Raw genomic sequence first — 17,776 nt, forward strand, 5'->3', positions numbered from 1 at the left:
TCAGTCCCACAAACTTTTTCCAAAAACATCACATTGAATCTTTGAGCACATGTATGGAGTATTAAATATAGATAAATTAAAAAATTAATTGCACAGTTAGGGAGAAAATCACGAGACGAATCTTTTAAGACTAATTAGTCTATGATTAGCCATAAATGCTACAGTAACCCACATGTGCTAATGACGGATTAATTAGGCTCAAAAGATTCGTCTCGCGGTTTTCATGCGAGTTATGAAATTAATTTTTTTATTCATTTCCGAAAACCCCTTCCGACATCCGGTCAAACGTCCGATATGACACCCAAATTTTTTTTTTCACGAATTAAACAGGCCCTCAGATACGCAATGCCACTGGAACGACTCTATTCGTCAGATGTGCAATGCAATCCGGGAATACAGATGTTGTAAACCGGAACTACCGTGGGTTTCGCCAGCATTGCGAGGAGGTTCTTGTCCACGATCTTGACAAGGCCGGTGACGCTTGACATGCAGCAGGCCTCGTCGAATACGACGATGTGATCCAGATCCGCCGGCTTGAGACCAAGGAAGGCAGAGGCCGAGGTGCCGCCATCGTTGGAACGACGGTGACGACGAGGAGGTGGCAGCGAAGGTTTAGTGAAGGAATAAGTTCACTCCAGGTCCCTCAATTTGTCATCCAGTCTAATTTTTGTCTTTGGTCCAAAAAACCCGATATAACGCATCTCCCAACTTACAAAGCCATGCAAACGAGGTCCCCCGACAGTATTGACTCTGGTTTGGCTGACGTGGCTTCTACGTGGCGTCTACATGACTCCTTTAACTAGGTCTTCATCCTACGTGGCATTGATGTGGTGGTTACGTGGTGTTTTGATCGAAAAGAAAAAGAAAAATTAAAAACAAAAAAATAAACAAAATATGCGGGACCCACCCATCAGTCAAAAAAAATGTGGGACACACATGTCAGTGGGTCCCACCTTTTCCACCACATCTCTTCACCGGATGACGGAGGGAGAGGCAGTGAGGCCAGCCGCACGACGCTCCTCTCGCCCATCGGCCGTCGCTCCTCTCTCCCACCGATGCACGCCGCTCCTCTTGCCCGCCAGCTGCCGCGCGCCCCTCTTCTCCCCCACCACCACTCCTCTCTCTCGCCGTCAATGTGCGGCGCTCCTCTCGCCCACCAGCCGCCGCTCCTCTCGCTCCGGCTGTCGCCGCGACTCCTTGCCCACACGCCAAAAGGAGGGAAAAGAGATTGCGGCAACGAGTCGCTGCCCGAGCTCGTCAATGGCAGACGACGGAGGTGGGTTTGGGGAAAACCCGTCACCGACGTCAGCGCCTGATTCCACCACCCGCTACCCACATCCATGGCCGCCGTCTCGTCCGACGCGCGCCAGGCAACGACGGCAACAGCGATAACCCCTTGTCGGGATGAAGAACTCCTTCGCGGACCTAGAGGACGACAATGAGGTGGGCCTAGGGATGAAGTCCCGCCGGATCTACGGCGGTCACCACGTCCACCAGGAGGAGGTGAGATGGCCACGGCGGTGACCGACGGCAGTGACCTGAAGCAGGTGCGGTAGCGGGTGCGGAGGCGCGCGGTAGAAGTGAAGGAGCAGCAGGTGTTTTACGAGGTTGCCCTCCGCTCCTCCTGCATGTTCTCCTCCCGTCGGCCCTATCCCTGCCGCCGCGACCGCCGCCATGACCGTTGGAAGAGGCAAGAGGGTGAGGTTGGCCGCCGCCTGCTCCGCCCGCTCGCTCCACTCCACCGCACGCTGCCCGCCACGCTCCGCTGGCCCGTTGGCCGCTGCCCGCCTCGCTCTGCCCCGCACCCTCCGCCGCCTGTCGCCCACTTGCAAGGGGAGAGAAAGGGGATTGAGAGCAGAGTAAGAGGGGTGAGGATGGTATGTGGGGTCACATTGGCCCCACCTTTTTTAGTGCAACTGGCATGCGGGTCCCACGAGTTTTATTATTTTTCAGGATTAAATTGCCACGTAAGCGCCACGTCAATGTCATGTTGGACGAAGACCTAGTCAAAGCAGCGCCACGTTAGCCAAACCAAGGACAATACTGTCAAGTGACCTCGTTTACATCGTTTTGCAAGTTGGGGGATGCGTTGTATCGATTTTGTGCTACATGGACGACTTTTGAACTCGGTGACAAATTGAGGGACCTAAAGTGAACTTAACTCTTTAGGGAAGACGAGATAGTAGTTAAGTGGGTTGGGTTGGATTTCTTTTTTTTTTTTTGAAATAATACACCGAAGGTCTCTCAACTTGTCATCAAGTTATAAAATCGCACCCCAACCACAAAACATCCGGCGTCTCTTAATTAATCAAAACCGGTCACAATAGATCATTCGGTGGTTTTAACCCTGGTTTTATCCTACGTGACAGCTGAGTGAGCGTAGAACCTACATGAGTCCCACATGTCAGACATCAGCACCTACCTTCTTTCCCTCTTCTCTTTCTCTGTTTCTCTCCTTCCTCTCGCTCTCTGCTCCCGCACGGGCACGGCGCTAGGGCTAGCGTCCACGGCGGCGCGCAGGCTCGGGGCGGCATGAGCTCGCCGGCCTCCCCGCCCCCCTCGTGCGGGCCGGCAGGCGGGGCGAGGCAGGAAAGGGCGCCCGGCGACGGGCGGCGGGGTGGTGTGGCGGCGCGGCAGCGGGCGGGCCGGGCGTAGGCGGGCGCCGCGGCGACGGGCGCGGAGGTGGAAGCAGGCACCGTGGAAGAGGCACTGCGGCGATGCGCCGCTTTGTTTGTTGTTGTCGCCGCCAACGCTTCGATCCCTCTTTGACTCACCGGAGTGGCACCACTTGAAGAGGAAGGAGACGGGGAGCCCATCTCTCGCCTCCATTCTCCTCATCCTCTCCACTACGGCGCAGCGCGGCGGCCTCCTAGCGCCATTTCCCCCACCACTTGGAACCAGCAAAAGCGGAAGCCCGTCGCCCGCCTGGCTCGAGCTCAAGGCCATGGAGTAATCAGTACCAATCCCTTGCTGTCCATTGCTACCTACCTGTATTTAGTTTGCCCTTGCATTTCTGTCTCTATATATGCCTGATTTATTAATTAGTCGGTTGAATTGCTGAGGCGTGCGATGGATTTTCATGTGGTCTGTCCCAGTGATGAGCAGTTTAGTAATCTGAGCACTTGATTTAGTTCAGTTGGCGCTCCCTCCACGGCATGTCGGCATTATGCTGCTTGTGAGGTTGAAGGAACCGATCGATCGATATTTCCATATGCACTGTTGAGAATAGGCGTTCTGAGGGACAGACTTGATTCAGTTCAGTTTGCTTCTTCTTATTTCACATTAGTGTTTTCATCTTCTTTTTTACTTCGGCGTGATATTTTCTTGTCTTAAATCCTTTTTCTGGTGGAATGGAGTTGGAGACTTGGAGCCCAGCCCAGGCTTGGTTTTCCTCTATCAGATTCAGTCCTAATTGCTTGTTTGTTTCTCAGTTATGATCAGTTACTTACTCTGATGATTCGAATTTTGCTGTAGCTCATGTTTGGGCACCTGAGGAAACTAGAGTTGGCGGAATCGCAGCAGGAGGCGGCGTGGAGCTTCGAGAGGCGGACGTCCTTGTGCGGGTGGACGACTACGGTTGTCGCGGGGAGCGAGGCGGGGCGGGGAGGGAGGGCGAGGCGGCGGGAGTGGAGGAGCGGCGGCGCGGTAGACCTCGGAGTCGGAGGGGTGGAGCGGTGCACGAGGAGGAGCGGGAGGGTGGAGGCCATCGCCATGGGTGATGCGCTGATTCTGCAACTGCAATGGCGATGATGAGGTAGATTATAATGCTAGCAATGGATGATGGGCTTGGCATCTCGTCCTCCTCTCCCGCCTTGTCCCCGCGGCCTCCTCCCCCGGCCGCCGGCCGGCTTGCCCAGAGGAGAGGAGAGGAGAGAAGAAAGGAGAAGGAAGGGGGAGATGACATGGCACCCTGACATGTGGGGTCCATATGGAACCTAAAATCCAAGGGGGGCTGGCCTGCACGCCATACCTATACCCATACAGTGCCAGGGGAGGGGAGAGAACTAAAAGATAACTCAAGCTAGACAGAAAGGTGCTGAGAGTAAGCAATCCCCTTTCCTAGTGGTTGAGTCATGATCAGAAATATTGCGAAAGAAAGTGAAATGTCCTATCGTTTCAAAACACCGAAGGGTATACTGTGATCGGCTTTAATTAGTTGATATTTGGTTTTGTGGTTGGGGGGCGATTTTGTAACTAGATGACAAGTTGAGGGACCTTCGGAGTACTTTTTCCTTTTCTATTTTGCATACATGGGCTTTAGATTGGGCCTGAGACGTGGGCTGTTGGGCCGTCGAGTGTCACCAGAAGTCCAGAACCCTAACGAAGTAGCAGTCGCTGTTCTTCTTCCGCGGCAGGCCGCGGTAGACTCGTCTCGCTCCTTGGTGATTCTTGGCCGCCGCCGATTGGAAGCAGCGGAGCAGAGGGAGAGGGAGGAGGAGATGCCGACGCTGACGAAGCTGTACAGCTTGGAGGACGCGGCGCGCCACAACACCGCCGACGACTGCTGGGTCGTCGTCGACGGCAAGGTAAGCTTTCCCCATCTTAGCTCTCCTCCGTTCCTTCGCTCCCCATCTTAGCTCTCCTCGTTGCTGCTGAAGTAGCAGTAGCACGTGTAACGGTGTAAGGTCGGGAGATAGATGGGTGGGTGGATTGGTAGGGGGTGCGACCGTGCGAAGCTCGCTGCTCGCTCGGTCAAGATGTCGCCCGTAACCTGTTCGACGGAATGGCTACTAGATCGCGTGCTCGATTTCTTTGTGCTAAACTGCAATTTACCATCTTGCGATGCAGTAGTGGTATTTGTTGTCAGGCGACTAGTCAGGAGTAGTGATTTAATGCGCTGTGGTTATAGTGCGGGCTATCATTCTTTCTTGTGGAAACCCGTCGTATTTACCTGCATTGAACTATTGAAGGCTATGGTCAAATTGTTTGCTAGGGTCACTAAAGAATTAGAGATCTGATGCATGGCTACATGTTACGTTGTTCTTACCTACTATTCAGACAAGTTCATGCTGTGTCAATGAATGCGCTGCAGATTTATGATGTCACCAAGTATCTGGACGACCATCCTGGGGGTGCTGATGTTCTGCTCGAAGTGACCGGTACTGATAACCCTCCATTAATCTTATGTTTCTTTTTTCAGTAATACCTAGTTTATTTAGGTGGACTGATCATATCTGATTGTCTGTTATAAGGTAAGGATGCCAAGGAGGAATTTGATGATGCGGGGCACAGCGAGAGTGCCAAGGAGCTAATGCAAGATTATTTCATTGGGGAGTTGGATCCAACACCCAACATCCCTGAGATGGAGGTTTTCAGGAAGGAGCAGGATGTGAACTTCGCAAGCAAGCTGATGGCCAATGCAGCACAGTACTGGCCCATTCCAGCGACAGTAGTCGGGATATCAGTCGTTATTGCTGTACTGTATGCACGCCAGAAGTGATAATCTTTTGTGACATTGATTGAAGGGCCATATGAGGCATTGAGGGAAACCGACCCATTTTTACCCGCTCATGGATGGTGATATTGTATTTCTGTCCATAGCCCCAAAAGTTACAAACACTGGGTCCTTAGGTACATTAATTCAAATATTTGTTTGAAATTTATGAAAACTATATTGTCAAGGTGACAGTCATTTGATGAATTATTGGATTCAATACTATTTAAACATCCTTGCAATGCAAACGATCATGAGCGCTGATGGCAAAACAAAATAACATGGAACTGCTGCTGCTGCTATTGAATATCATGGCTTTTCAGCCTATTATGCTTTCTGTCTGAACCACTTCAGTTTTCTGTAATTCTCTTTTCAGAGTTTGTATCATGCAATGCTGAAATTACAAGCGGACATTTTTTTTTAATCAGTGTTCCATTTGGATTGGGATTTATCAACATCATTCTTGCGTTGAACATTAGATGTTTCCTCCATTGTTATCTCATTTTCTTCCAGTTTATTCCCTCTGTCGAACAATTTGAATTTTGAATAAGGTGGAGATAGCTGAGCCGTAGATTTCAGAAAGATGTATGGTAACTGTTATCAGTCTTTTTTTTTCTTTCTATTTTTGTCCTCCCTTGATGCTTCAGGTTCAACATTGCTTGGTAAGAGTTGGTGAATTTTCATTCCTGGTGACTCTAATGAGTCTGACTCCTGAGTAACTCCAATTGGACGACATTGCTTAAAGGCAGAGCAAGCAACCACCATGTGGAAGATGGTCAGGATGCTGAGCTTCAAGCTGGGTTTGCTTGGAAGTGCAGCTGACCAACAAACCAAAAGCTACGGGCGAACCATATCCACCCTTCCATTGCACTGAATCTTTCTCTTCTCATGGGTATATATTCCATGCCATAGACAGCATATGGTCTCTGATAGTCTGATCTCTGAAGGTTTCAGGATTCAGAGCAGCAGCTCTTTCCACAAGCCAAAACATGGTTCCCTTTGAAGAAGGTAGAGATCTTGGCACAAGCCAAAAACATTGAGCGTGTTTGAGGACCTGGAACTGGAACCAAGATCATCTATGAAGGTAAGAGTGTTTCAAGGAATTTATGTTGCTGTGATGTTGTGGTGCAGTTTTTGCACTAGTTCTATGTTTATTGTAGTGATCTGGAGGTCTGGTTCTCTTTTGGAGGAGTACCGGAGTAGACAGCTAGTTCATCTAGTTTAGTAAATAATCATTAAATTTGTCCTACTAAAGGTTGTAGCTTTTACAATGTAAAAACAAATATGCGATGATTCTCTTCAGCATATTTGGATATTCTTGTTGCTCGTTATGGTTTTATGATCTTTGGATTACATGTTCTTCAATCGTTCACAACAGCTTTTCAAAAACAAAACAAAAAAAAAAATCGGTTCATGTTATCTGACAAGTGAACACTAACATCAGTTTGGTATCTTAGCTCAATATACCAGGAAGCAAGAAAAAGAAATTAAATGATCTCACTCAACAGCATCCTTTCTGTTCACAAAATCTTACAAAACGTTATTATGGAACCTATACATGTACTACAAGAAAGGAAGTCATATAGTTCAATTAAATTTCTGGGTTGCTATAAAATACAAAAGGTGCAACTGTAATTACCTAATTTGCAGTATCTAAGTTCACCAAAGTGCTGTGCCCAGTATATACCAAACAAGAAATACATTTTGCCCCTTTAACTTACAAAACACACATGTATCAGCTTTCCTCAGCGTGACAACATCTTTTCTATGTAACCAGGTAAGTGAATGAACAACTGATATGTTGTATTGTACACCGTGGAACCTGACAACTTGAATCTCACTTTTTTTTTGTTTCACCCATCATGCATAAGCCAGGAAAGTAGCCAACACAATCCAAAATGCCAAGAGCGGGAGCGTCAATGGTTGTTTTGTTAGAGGGCTTGCATTAGGCAACCATGGATATGCATCTGGAGGTGGCATGACACAATTGTCACCATTGAAGTACACACGGTGGGGGAAGGCCCATCCCTTGTCAAAGGTGAAAGCCATAGAATCCTTCCGCAGAAGTAGTTCTGACTGCGCATTTCCAAGTGGGCCAGCTTGCATGAGCAAATCGTTGTAGAACTTTACTCCCCAGAACATTGCAGTATCATCTAAAATAGAAGGAACAAATTCTGTCAGAGAGGTTGAAGGAGGGAGGGGCATGTCACAGGTGCATTCTATTACTCTGAAAGTTAAGTAAAACAATTTACTTACTTATTCTGCCTCCATATGGAGTAAGTGGTTTGTAGTTGAAGCTAAACAGCTGGGTGATATTGTTGAAGTTAGGATGCTGAATGACCAAGTTCCATTGTGTGTAATTCATGCGGTAGTTGAAGTTTGTGATCGTGACTTTTACTCTCCAGTATTCCTTGTAGTTGAGCTTCACATGCCAGTGGATTCTTATTGGGCACATGTGGGAAGTGCATTGGACAAGAGGTTGGCCAGTCCATTTGCCAGGGCCATCGATGGCAGATTGTAAATAGGGTGAATTCTCACTGTGGAAATGAATGGAACTTGTTAAAGCTTTTGCAGAAAATTAGGGCCTCGATAGGAACTGAAATAACAATAACAGCTTAGTAACTCACTTTACACAGCTCCCAGGACTAGTCCCATTGTTTTGGCAGCCACAAGAGCATGTTGGGCAGTTCACAATTGTGTCATTGTAAAATGACGAGAGAGATACACAACAGGTTGGAGTCTTCTGAGCAAGAAATTGTGAGTATGTGCAGGTCACATTCCATGTCACTGCAAGTAGAGTTTATCTTGTTAAGAATCAATAAAGAGAAATTTCTGGTATAAGACTTAAAACATAATTTAACTTCTCATAACGCCATCACGATGCTTATCTGCATTTGACATAAATTTTATGCTAGACAACAATATTAACTGTACTATGCTACATTCTATGAAGCCGAGCAATAACCTACAACAAACAAACGTTCCTAGGTAATGAACTCATCTCACTTAGAGAATAATCTCTTCTCATTCAATGGACTACATTTTCTCACTTCCCTACAGATATGGTAGCCTAGCTTAAACATGCAAGATTTTTGTTCGTTTAGTGCAAATGCATTTACTCAAAGAGTACAAGCAATTGATATCAGGCAGTAAAGAGAGCTACTTACTTAGAGCTTGGGTTGCCCTGCGCCCATCATTGGTGAAAAACTTAGTAGGCCTAACAATCATAGCACGCCCACATGTGTACCCAGGACCTGGGGCCTTAAGAGTAAAGTTCTTAGGCAGCTTAACTGTCTTATTTGTAGTCCCAGCAAGACCTACACTGATCTGGAAGGATGAAGCAGCATTTAATGGGTCCTGGTTAAATGTATTTATAACTCCTGCTTTGCAGCAATTGGCAATTTGCATGTTGTATGGGGTGCCTGGAAGCAGATCAACAATCGTGGGATCTTTCTTGCAGCAGTGGGGTGGGTTGCCCTTGAACTTTGAGCAATCACCCTGCTCAGTGGTCTGTGCTCCAACCATCGACCAAATGACCTCCTTCTTCGCCCATGTCCACCCCAGCTGCCACCCAGGTGCCTGGATGTGCCGAAATTGTTGATAATTGAACATTGTGACTACAGCCTGCACAGGAGACATTTGGGGGAAAATCATGATACACAAACATACAGGTTAACCAGATATCCGTATAATATGATAACATGCATCTTGCTTACTGTATTATTATCTGTGGCACATATTTCTAATCAGTTGTTACTTGTTAGTTATACTATTAGTTTTGCATTGCAAGACAATTTCTATAAAATAAAATTATCGCTCAATAATAGGTTGAGATGAAAGATACGAATGATGGATGTGCTACTTACAACGTAACCATCAGGAGTCCATTGCATAACGTCCCATTTTATTGTGATGTTCCCATTTGGATCCAGCGAATCATAAGCTTCTGCAAGAAAAAAAAGAGAGAGAATATGAATTAAGCATTAAGTTACATCCCGATTCCGATTTAAAAGGTACACACCACACAACTAATAAGAAATTCGCGGTGAATATTATTTCTAAAAAAAAAATCTGAATTAGAAGTAGTAAGAAATTTGCACTAATTTCTCTGTCCTGAACTGAACAGATCCATCACCGAAATGCTTGAGATGAAGATTCAGCGAAGATAGCAAAGACTGGTGCTGGTAAGGAAGCTCTGTGTGTGCTCCTCCCAATTGCCCTAAGCTACCTAATTCGACCTCAGAATTCGTGCAAGCATGAGAGAAATGGAAGTCCCTAGTGAATTTGGAGCCCAACCAGGAGTACCAAAAACAGAAAGAAGCCAATGACGCCGAACTGGAGCCACCGACACTGTAAGGACAAGCAGCCCGGGAGTCGCATTGCCCACACGCACGCGACGGAATCTCGCGGCCACCTCGTCCGATCATCCTCCTCATCGGCGATCGGGGCCTAACAAAGCTCGCCGGCGACAGCGACGGCCGGCCGACGGACACGGCAGCACGAGCAGAGAGCTAGCGAGATGATACAGGTGGCCCAAGAAAGCGGGGGAAGCAAAGCTACGACGAACCTGTGGCGCTCGGCGCGGAGAGGAGCAGCGCCGCCACGAGCAGCGCGGAGGCGCCCCACGCGACGGATCTTGCGCTCCCGGCGCCGCCACCCGCCGCCATCATCCCCGGACACGGCACCAACACCACACCACCACACCGGTAGGCAGGTAGGTACAGTACAGCCAGCCGCAGCGCGCAACCCCCCGCCGATCTCGCGCGCCGCCTGCCTCCCCTCGGAATGCGCGCGTCGGCGTCCGTCCGGCCGCCGGCAATTGGGAAGCGAGGAGCGGAGGTGGTGGGGAGATCTGGGGGGCGGTGGTGGTGTGAGGAGTGTGGGGCTTAAAGCATGTGCGGGCTCCTCCCCTGCTGTTTTTTTTTTTTACTGCGACGAGACGACGACGCGGCGCGCGTCACCTCAGTCTCGTCGCTCTCCTCTCCTCCCCCGCGCGGGCGTTCTCGTGGAGGTTGAAGCCTAGAAGGGTAATATTGGGGTTTTTTTTTGGTTGCCGCGAGCCCGCGAGCGATAGCGTGGGAGGGAGTCTGGTAGATGGATGTGGACGCACTAACATCTGGGGGTGATTTTACGGGGATGCCCCTCGCTCACACGGCTGTTGATGTGCTGCATTGGCGATTCCAGAGTTCAGACAAACAGGGACGACCTGAAAATCAACTCCCCTCCGCAACTGATTGAGAGGTTAATCGGAAAATTTTATGGGAATGTATGTCTGTGTTTGATAGTGTGATTCGGCTGTTACGGTTAACTAATATTTAAATTCTGAACTTGACGTTGGTATTTGTATTTATGGTTAACTATTTTTCGGTGGTAGACATCAATGGTGATTTCGTTAATTTTTCAGAAGTGTTTTATAGGGTAGAGTATGCATGTGTGTCTTTTTTTTTCTATGAGTGCACGTGAGTTGTAAGCGTATGCGTTTATACCGTTCTTAGAAAACTCGCTACATATAAAACTGCATGTCTCTTATCTGTTCGTGCAAGTTTAGAATGCAAAGAACTTAAAAAAACAGTTAGTATTCAAAACAAAATTGATCAATCACTCCATTATTCAGTGTTGCGTTTACTTAATGGTATAGTGTGTTTTTTATGTTAACAATGTCTCCTGAAGTCCTGATCCGAGGCAATCATTCCAAACAAAAAGGTTTGTTACACTCTCACTTTCACCTAGCTGCAGCCTGCAAGTGATAATAGTCGACTAGTACTACAATAGCCAGTCATAAGGGGCAAAACGGGAAACACTCGACCAGCTTTACTAGCTTTGTTAAAATAGTGACAGAGGCTGATGACTTTGATTAGACAGAGGCCAAGCCACACATGCAGCCGACACTTCAGGGAATAAAAAGAAGAGCAGAAGAATCAGGAGAGAGAGAGAGAGAGAGAGAGAGAGAGAGAGAGAGAGAACGAGGCTGTTTAGTTTAGTCCTGGCGCTAATCAACCAGCGATGATGCACGCGAGATGCAGCTTAATTAGGACGGAAGAGGCAAAGAAAGCTGCTTGAGCTCGGTGCACCAACCAACACCGTGGACACCGTCGCCATCACACTAATTGGTGCTATTATCTGGACGTGCCAACAACCAAATCGCGATCGGCCATGCCATTAAACAATTCAGTATAGTTATGCTTATGCACTTTTCTTTTTTGTTTTGCTCATGGCTAATTAATTAATTGTATTTGCATCGAAATCTCCAGCTGTATGTGTGTAGTCTGTAGCTAACAACTTCCATGTGTTCTTTGCTCTTTTTTTCTCCTTTTCTTTATTGGAAGCATCAGATGAATGAGCTGAGTACAATGGTTTTGGCCAACATGTCAGTGATGGAGTGGATGGTTTTTGTTGAAATTTTCGAGACTCATCGATCAGTTAATTAAGGTTGTTCAAACGTCTGTATTGGTTGAATAGTTAGCTAAGGAGATTGGTTGTGCAAGGAGTTTTTTTAGCAGGGAGATTTTTGCTAACCTGCTAATAGAAAAATATATCTGAACAGTTTGGAGAATGATAATCAGTTAATTATTTGCAAGATTAAGCGCTAAATTAACCTGGAAATTAAAGTCCCAAACATGCAAAGCATGAGGGTGATCATGTACTCCATTCATAATGTGCTGAATCTTTGGTCCCTACCATTCATAAGTTTAGTGACGCACTGACGCCTGACAAATGAATGAACACTCCATGATTTGAAACGAACTTTCTTCTTCATATCTGCTACAATAAATTTCTTTGAGAACATTAATTTTGTTGCAATAAGTTCTGCTCCTTTTTTTTTCAAAAAAGAAAAACTTCTAGCTACGGAACCAAATTAGAGTTAGTCATCCGCAAACTAAACACATTGAACAGGACATGAGGGAATTGGGGGCATCCAAATGTAATGAGCTACACTAGTTCTTTTCCTCTCTTTCCCAACTTTACTTAATTATTCTTTACGCACACACTTCGCAAACTGCTAAACGATGTATTTTTAAAAAATATATGTTAGGAAAGTTGTTTTAAAAAATCATATTAAGTTATTTTTGTAGGTTTTTTTATTATATTTAGTCCAATACCTAATGAAAACAAACATATATTCCATTGAGGTACGAGGGCCTCTTATTCCACAAGAAAAAAAAGAAAGCACATTTTTATTATTTCACATATCACGGGGGTTTTTACTTGGAAAATATGATATTCCATACTAAAGGATTCGGGTGCATAACCACGAGTTCCAGTGCACAAAATTTTGTAACACTTAGCAGTGAGACCTTATGAATAGGCATATAATTTTTGGTCGGCAAATTCGTATGAATCATTGAGTGAAAAAAGAGAAAAAAAAGACGACACTACTAGTGTTCACTCTTATGGTTTCCTTGGTTTCTTTTCTTATTCTAGATCTCGATTTTTATGGTTCTTATCTTTGCAACTCACGATTTTTGGGAGAGAACAAATCCAATTTAGCGAAAATCATGAATTGGTCTGGCATAGTAGTGATTACTTTTGTAATTACGGTTCGAACCTATTAATTAACCACGGGCTAGTCGTCGCTCTATTTTATATGTATAGAGATTAGTTCCCAACCCACGATAACAAACACAATCATGGACATATTGTGAAGCTTAACTATTCTCAAATACAATTTTCTTTTTTACGTTATCCGATTGTATCAAAGGAGTGGTACATCCGTATATCACGTAGCAACTGGTCGACAGAGTTGTACTTCCGTTATAAAATGAAGTTTCAGGATATTTCTGGATAATGATTCCCTGAAAATCATTTTCTCTTTATTACAATTCAAACGGGAGACCATCCTGTTAAAAACGCTGATTAAACTTATAGCACAATTTCATAACTCAATGTGAGCAGTTGAGCACATATTTCTAACTAAACCGTGTAAGCATCGTATTTCCAGTTAGATGCCGTATACATCCTATTCGTCTGTTTCTCTCAAGTTTTTAGCAACAATAATTTTAGCGAAAAACCACAAGCCTCTATCATCATCCAATGATTCCAATCCCCCACGCCAAAGAAAACGAGTACAACGTGCCAAAATACTACATGGGCCGGAGCACTGCCTTAATGGGCCTAACTCGCGAGCTCAGCAACGGCCACGCGATTTTTTTCCCTTTTCTTTCTTTGGGCTCAAGCAAAAAGTGGGGAGAAAACGGGTAGAGAGAAAAGAGGAGGAGGAGCCCCAATCCGGGACGCCATTGACGCCCTCCCAGGAAGGTCAGAGTAGAGGGAGGCGAGGAACACATGACCTCCTCCTCTCCTCTCTTCGTGGAAGAGTAGTAGTGGTAGTTGGTGTTGCGTAGAAGAGAGCACGGAAGCGATACGCGGCGGGGAAGAGAGCAGAGCAGCCGGGTGGCCCGTTCTTGCCGCCGCGGCGCCGTCGTCGCTGCCTTTCTCGCCTCGGGAGATCGCGGATTAGAGGAGGAGTTGGGGGAAGAGGAGGGTTTGGGGGCAATGGATACTACCACGAGGGCCAAGATCCCGTCCCTTCACCACCAGACGGAGATCAACTGGGACAAGTAAGCGCATCTTGTTCTTGTTCCTTTTTGTTCTTTCTGGCCAATTCCCCTTTTTTGCTCCGGGGATCATTTGGACTGTCCGGGATCAGCGTTATGAATTGTGATATACTCCGTAGGTAGTTGTTCTTGTAAATGGATGAAGCGCAATTTAGTAAGATGTGGTTGATGCTGGCTTATTGGTTAGCTTTCTTAATCAGCGTTAGAGATTGTGATATAGGAAGTTGTTCTTGTAACTGGATGAAGCGCAATTGAGTTAAATGTGGTTGATTCTGGCTTATTGGTTAGCCTTCTAGATCAGCGTTAGAGATTGTGATATAGGAAGTTGTTCCTGTAACTGGATGAAAGCGCAATTGAGTAAGATGAGGTTGATTCTGGCTTATTGGTTAGCTTTCTGATTCACATGTTATTCAGTATTCACACATTGCTGTATCTATTTACTTGTTGTAGCCTCGACAAGACCAAGCTCTATGTGGTGGGAGCCGGGATGTTCAGTGGCGTGACCGTGGCGCTGTACCCGGTATCGGTGATAAAGACCCGGATGCAGGTAGCCACTGGGGAAGCCGTGAGGAGGAATGCCGCGGCAACATTCAGGAACATTCTCAAGGTGGACGGAGTGCCCGGGCTGTACCGAGGGTTTGGGACAGTTATCACAGGGGCCATCCCTGCTAGGATTATCTTTCTTACAGCGCTTGAGACAACAAAGGCGGCCTCGCTTAAGCTTGTTGAACCATTTAAGCTGTCGGAGCCGGTACAAGCAGCCTTTGCCAATGGCCTTGGCGGTTTGTCGGCATCTCTATGTTCGCAGGCTGTGTTTGTGCCCATTGATGTGGTATGCCTGTTGGTTTCCATTTTTCATGATATTATAGAGAATTGTGATATTGTTGCTAATTACTAGACTTGGAAAATGTGATAACCATGCTCATTTGGCTTGATCAGGTTAGCCAGAAATTGATGGTTCAAGGATATTCTGGTCATGTTAGATATAAGGGTGGACTTGATGTTGCCCAACAGATTATAAAGGCTGATGGAATTCGGGGGCTGTACAGAGGATTTGGCCTGTCTGTTATGACGTACTCACCATCTAGTGCTGTGTGGTGGGCAAGCTATGGGTCCAGCCAGCGCATAATTTGGAGGTTAGCTATTATCTGATTGGTCTATCAGTTATCAGTATGTTCTTCTCAGTTTCATGCATTTTATGACGCTTAATTTTATAATGCCTGGACAGTGCTTTTGATCGTTGGAATGATAAAGAAAGTTCTCCTAGTCAGTTGACAATAGTTGGTGTCCAAGCCACAGGGGGGATTATTGCTGGTGCAGTGACATCCTGTGTTACAACTCCCATAGATACTATCAAAACCAGACTGCAGGTGCTGTTTTACATCTCTGGTTGTTGCTGCTTATTCTGCCTACTGGATGCTAAGCATTTTCTTTGCCAGGCCTACTGTTGTCACTAGCATTTTATAGTTTTACATTGATACCACTCATATGCCAGTAACCTGACTCCATTATCAATAAACTTGTTGAGACCTAGGAACATGAAGATTTGTGTTCAAAGTTTATTGATGTCAGAGTAAAGACATAAAAGATGATATGTTGGTATATGTGATAACGTCATCATACCAAGAAAATAGACTTGAGGAATACTTTCTATGTTAGGCCAGATCCACTTCTGTGATTTATTCTGTCAGTTTATTAGATACTTATCATTAGGAGATTGGAAAGGAAAGCTTCATTGATTCGCAACTTCGATTTTATAGGTGAGTAGAATATAAATGCTGCATTTCTTAACTGACTTGGGGAGTATTTCAGCGACATGGCACGCGTTCAATCCACAGCCCCTTTTCTTACTGTTACAAGTCGCATCTGTATTGGTTATTCATCTTGCAAACTTTTGAATTCTTTCGTACTTTCCGTTGCAACCAACTTCTTGCTCTTAACCATAGTATTCAATTTCCTTTCCTTCTACCTGTTTATAATATTACCTTTCTTCTTCTGTTTTTCTTTAAATATCGGTACAGTAGATGCTCTATACATTTGCCAGATTTATCATTTTTGTTATTTTGTGATGTTTATTGTACTTGTAGATACTGTCAATATTGGTTTAGGTCAGTTTTACCAAGTTTTCTTTCTTGCCAAATAGGTTAATCAAAACAAACCAAAAGCCATGGAAGTAGTTAGAAGATTGATTGCTGAAGATGGATGGAAAGGTTTCTACAGAGGTTTAGGTCCAAGATTTTTCAGCTCATCAGCTTGGGGTACCTCAATGATAGTATGCTATGAATACCTAAGTAAGTCCATCTCTTTTTTTTCCAGGTGTCGGTATAGTAGTGTACTGTACGTTCTATTCTTGTAACCAACATTTCCAATGCATTTTGCATCCATATATTACTACAGTTCAAGTGATTAAATTTGTGACATGAGAAAATTTATCTTATTTTGAACTTAAGGTGTATCAGTGTATGTTCTCATGTTGTCAACTTGTCATCGTCAGTGCTAAAGCAGACACTTTTTTTTTCCTTCCGACAGAGTGGAACTAGTGTTGTTTCATGAATAACATCATGAAGCATGCAAATTAATGCTTTCTTCTTAAATTCTTGGCAAATGGACTCTAACTGTATATTGCTTCTGTGCTTATTTTTCCAGAGCGCTTGTGTGCTAAAGTTGAAGAGGTCTGAGTCAGCTTAAACCTATCACTCTGATGCTCGCAGTGGTGGAAATTTTGTAGCAAAAATCCAATAATGCTGTATGCCAACAACTGTGACCCATGAGGAAGCTCTCTTTCTTGCTGACTTGATACTAGATATCTTTAAAATTTTAGTGCTCTTGAGGCTATTTTGAAAATGCAGAGGTTCATATTGTTTGCCTCTAACGATGAATATGGATTAGGCAGAATGTTTTACATGATATATAAACGAAAGATTAGATATGTTCACTTTTCATTCTTTTTAGCTCCAGCCTCCAGGGCTTGTAATAGTGAGACCGGAGTATTGGAACCGGTTTCAGTGAGGAGGAGCAAGGATATATATACATTTGCTCGTTTCTCTTCGATGTACTCAAAATATCATTCTTCGAATTTTTTTACGATGGTGCTGGTCTTCGTTTTGTATCAATAATCATTCGTAGCGAAATTATTTTCTCCCGATATTTGTTCATATTCAGGACTGATGTGGAAATCATGCAGTGTTAGGGGTGTGTTTTATACTCCCTCATCCTAACTCCTGCTTGTTTTTTCATGTAAACACTTCCTAAACCGCTAAACAATATAATTTTTTAAAAATATATATATATATAAATTGATTTAAAAATTTATATTAATCTATTTTTATGTTTTTAGCTAATACTTAATTAATTATATGTTAATCAATCGCTCTGTTTTATACGTTGGGAAGAGCCAAAAAGGAACACACCGGGTCTCCTCCGTTTCACAATATCAATATGAATGTGGAAACTGTGAAAACTGCTAAAATGACTTAGATTGTGAAACGGATGAAGTAATATTTTGCCTATGGCTTATTATAAAGTTGTAATGCTTATTAGTGAGAAAAAAATAATTTACAGGTAAAACTTTTATAACGATAGTTAATGTGGAAAATAAACTATAATGAAAAAACATCAAAGGTCTCATCTTTTCGTTTATGCTTATGGTTATCAGCTAAAATTTGATTTTTTAACTTTAAATTTGGAGCTGATTTTGAGATTTTTTCATCGAAGTTTTTTTTTCAGTCTTTGCTTTTAGATAATTAAGAACACATATATAAAAGTTTTAGCACAATATTTTTTAAAT

General features: G+C 44.6%; 3 protein-coding genes and 2 long non-coding RNA genes across 5 annotated transcripts; 4 read left to right on the top strand and 1 right to left on the bottom strand.

Moving 5' to 3' along the window:
• The first annotated feature begins 4,334 nt into the window (after nucleotides 1–4,334).
• Nucleotides 4,335–5,682, top strand: LOC136355718 (cytochrome b5). Its single transcript, XM_066308566.1, has 3 exons — nucleotides 4,335–4,526; nucleotides 5,033–5,099; nucleotides 5,193–5,682. Exons 1-3 carry the CDS (start codon nucleotides 4,440–4,442, stop codon nucleotides 5,438–5,440), a joined length of 402 nt encoding a protein of 133 aa, XP_066164663.1. The 5' UTR covers nucleotides 4,335–4,439; the 3' UTR covers nucleotides 5,441–5,682.
• Nucleotides 5,683–6,214: 532 nt separating this feature from the next.
• On the top strand, nucleotides 6,215–7,587 carry LOC136355719 (uncharacterized). The gene is made up of 2 exons (XR_010740030.1): nucleotides 6,215–6,518; nucleotides 7,310–7,587. It is a non-coding gene; the product is annotated as an uncharacterized lncRNA (long non-coding RNA).
• Nucleotides 6,913–10,288, bottom strand: LOC4334147 (COBRA-like protein 3). Its single transcript, XM_066308565.1, has 6 exons — nucleotides 10,002–10,288; nucleotides 9,301–9,380; nucleotides 8,602–9,058; nucleotides 8,062–8,221; nucleotides 7,691–7,971; nucleotides 6,913–7,587 (listed from the first exon to the last, which is right to left on the bottom strand). The coding sequence occupies exons 1-6, from the start codon at nucleotides 10,102–10,104 to the stop codon at nucleotides 7,295–7,297; spliced, it is 1,374 nt and encodes a 457-aa protein (XP_066164662.1). The 5' UTR covers nucleotides 10,105–10,288; the 3' UTR covers nucleotides 6,913–7,294.
• Nucleotides 8,966–10,288, top strand: LOC136355720 (uncharacterized). The gene is made up of 3 exons (XR_010740031.1): nucleotides 8,966–9,105; nucleotides 9,262–9,447; nucleotides 9,561–10,288. It is a non-coding gene; the product is annotated as an uncharacterized lncRNA (long non-coding RNA).
• A 3,374-nt stretch (nucleotides 10,289–13,662) lies between these two features.
• LOC4334148 (uncharacterized) lies at nucleotides 13,663–17,073 on the top strand. The gene is made up of 6 exons (XM_015775007.3): nucleotides 13,663–13,992; nucleotides 14,440–14,821; nucleotides 14,929–15,125; nucleotides 15,218–15,359; nucleotides 16,133–16,280; nucleotides 16,636–17,073. Exons 1-6 carry the CDS (start codon nucleotides 13,928–13,930, stop codon nucleotides 16,665–16,667), a joined length of 966 nt encoding a protein of 321 aa, XP_015630493.1. The 5' UTR covers nucleotides 13,663–13,927; the 3' UTR covers nucleotides 16,668–17,073.
• The last annotated feature ends 703 nt before the right edge of the window (nucleotides 17,074–17,776 follow it).

This window comes from Oryza sativa, chromosome 3 (assembly GCF_034140825.1).
Source record: "Oryza sativa Japonica Group chromosome 3, ASM3414082v1".
Taxonomy (NCBI): domain Eukaryota; kingdom Viridiplantae; phylum Streptophyta; class Magnoliopsida; order Poales; family Poaceae; genus Oryza; species Oryza sativa.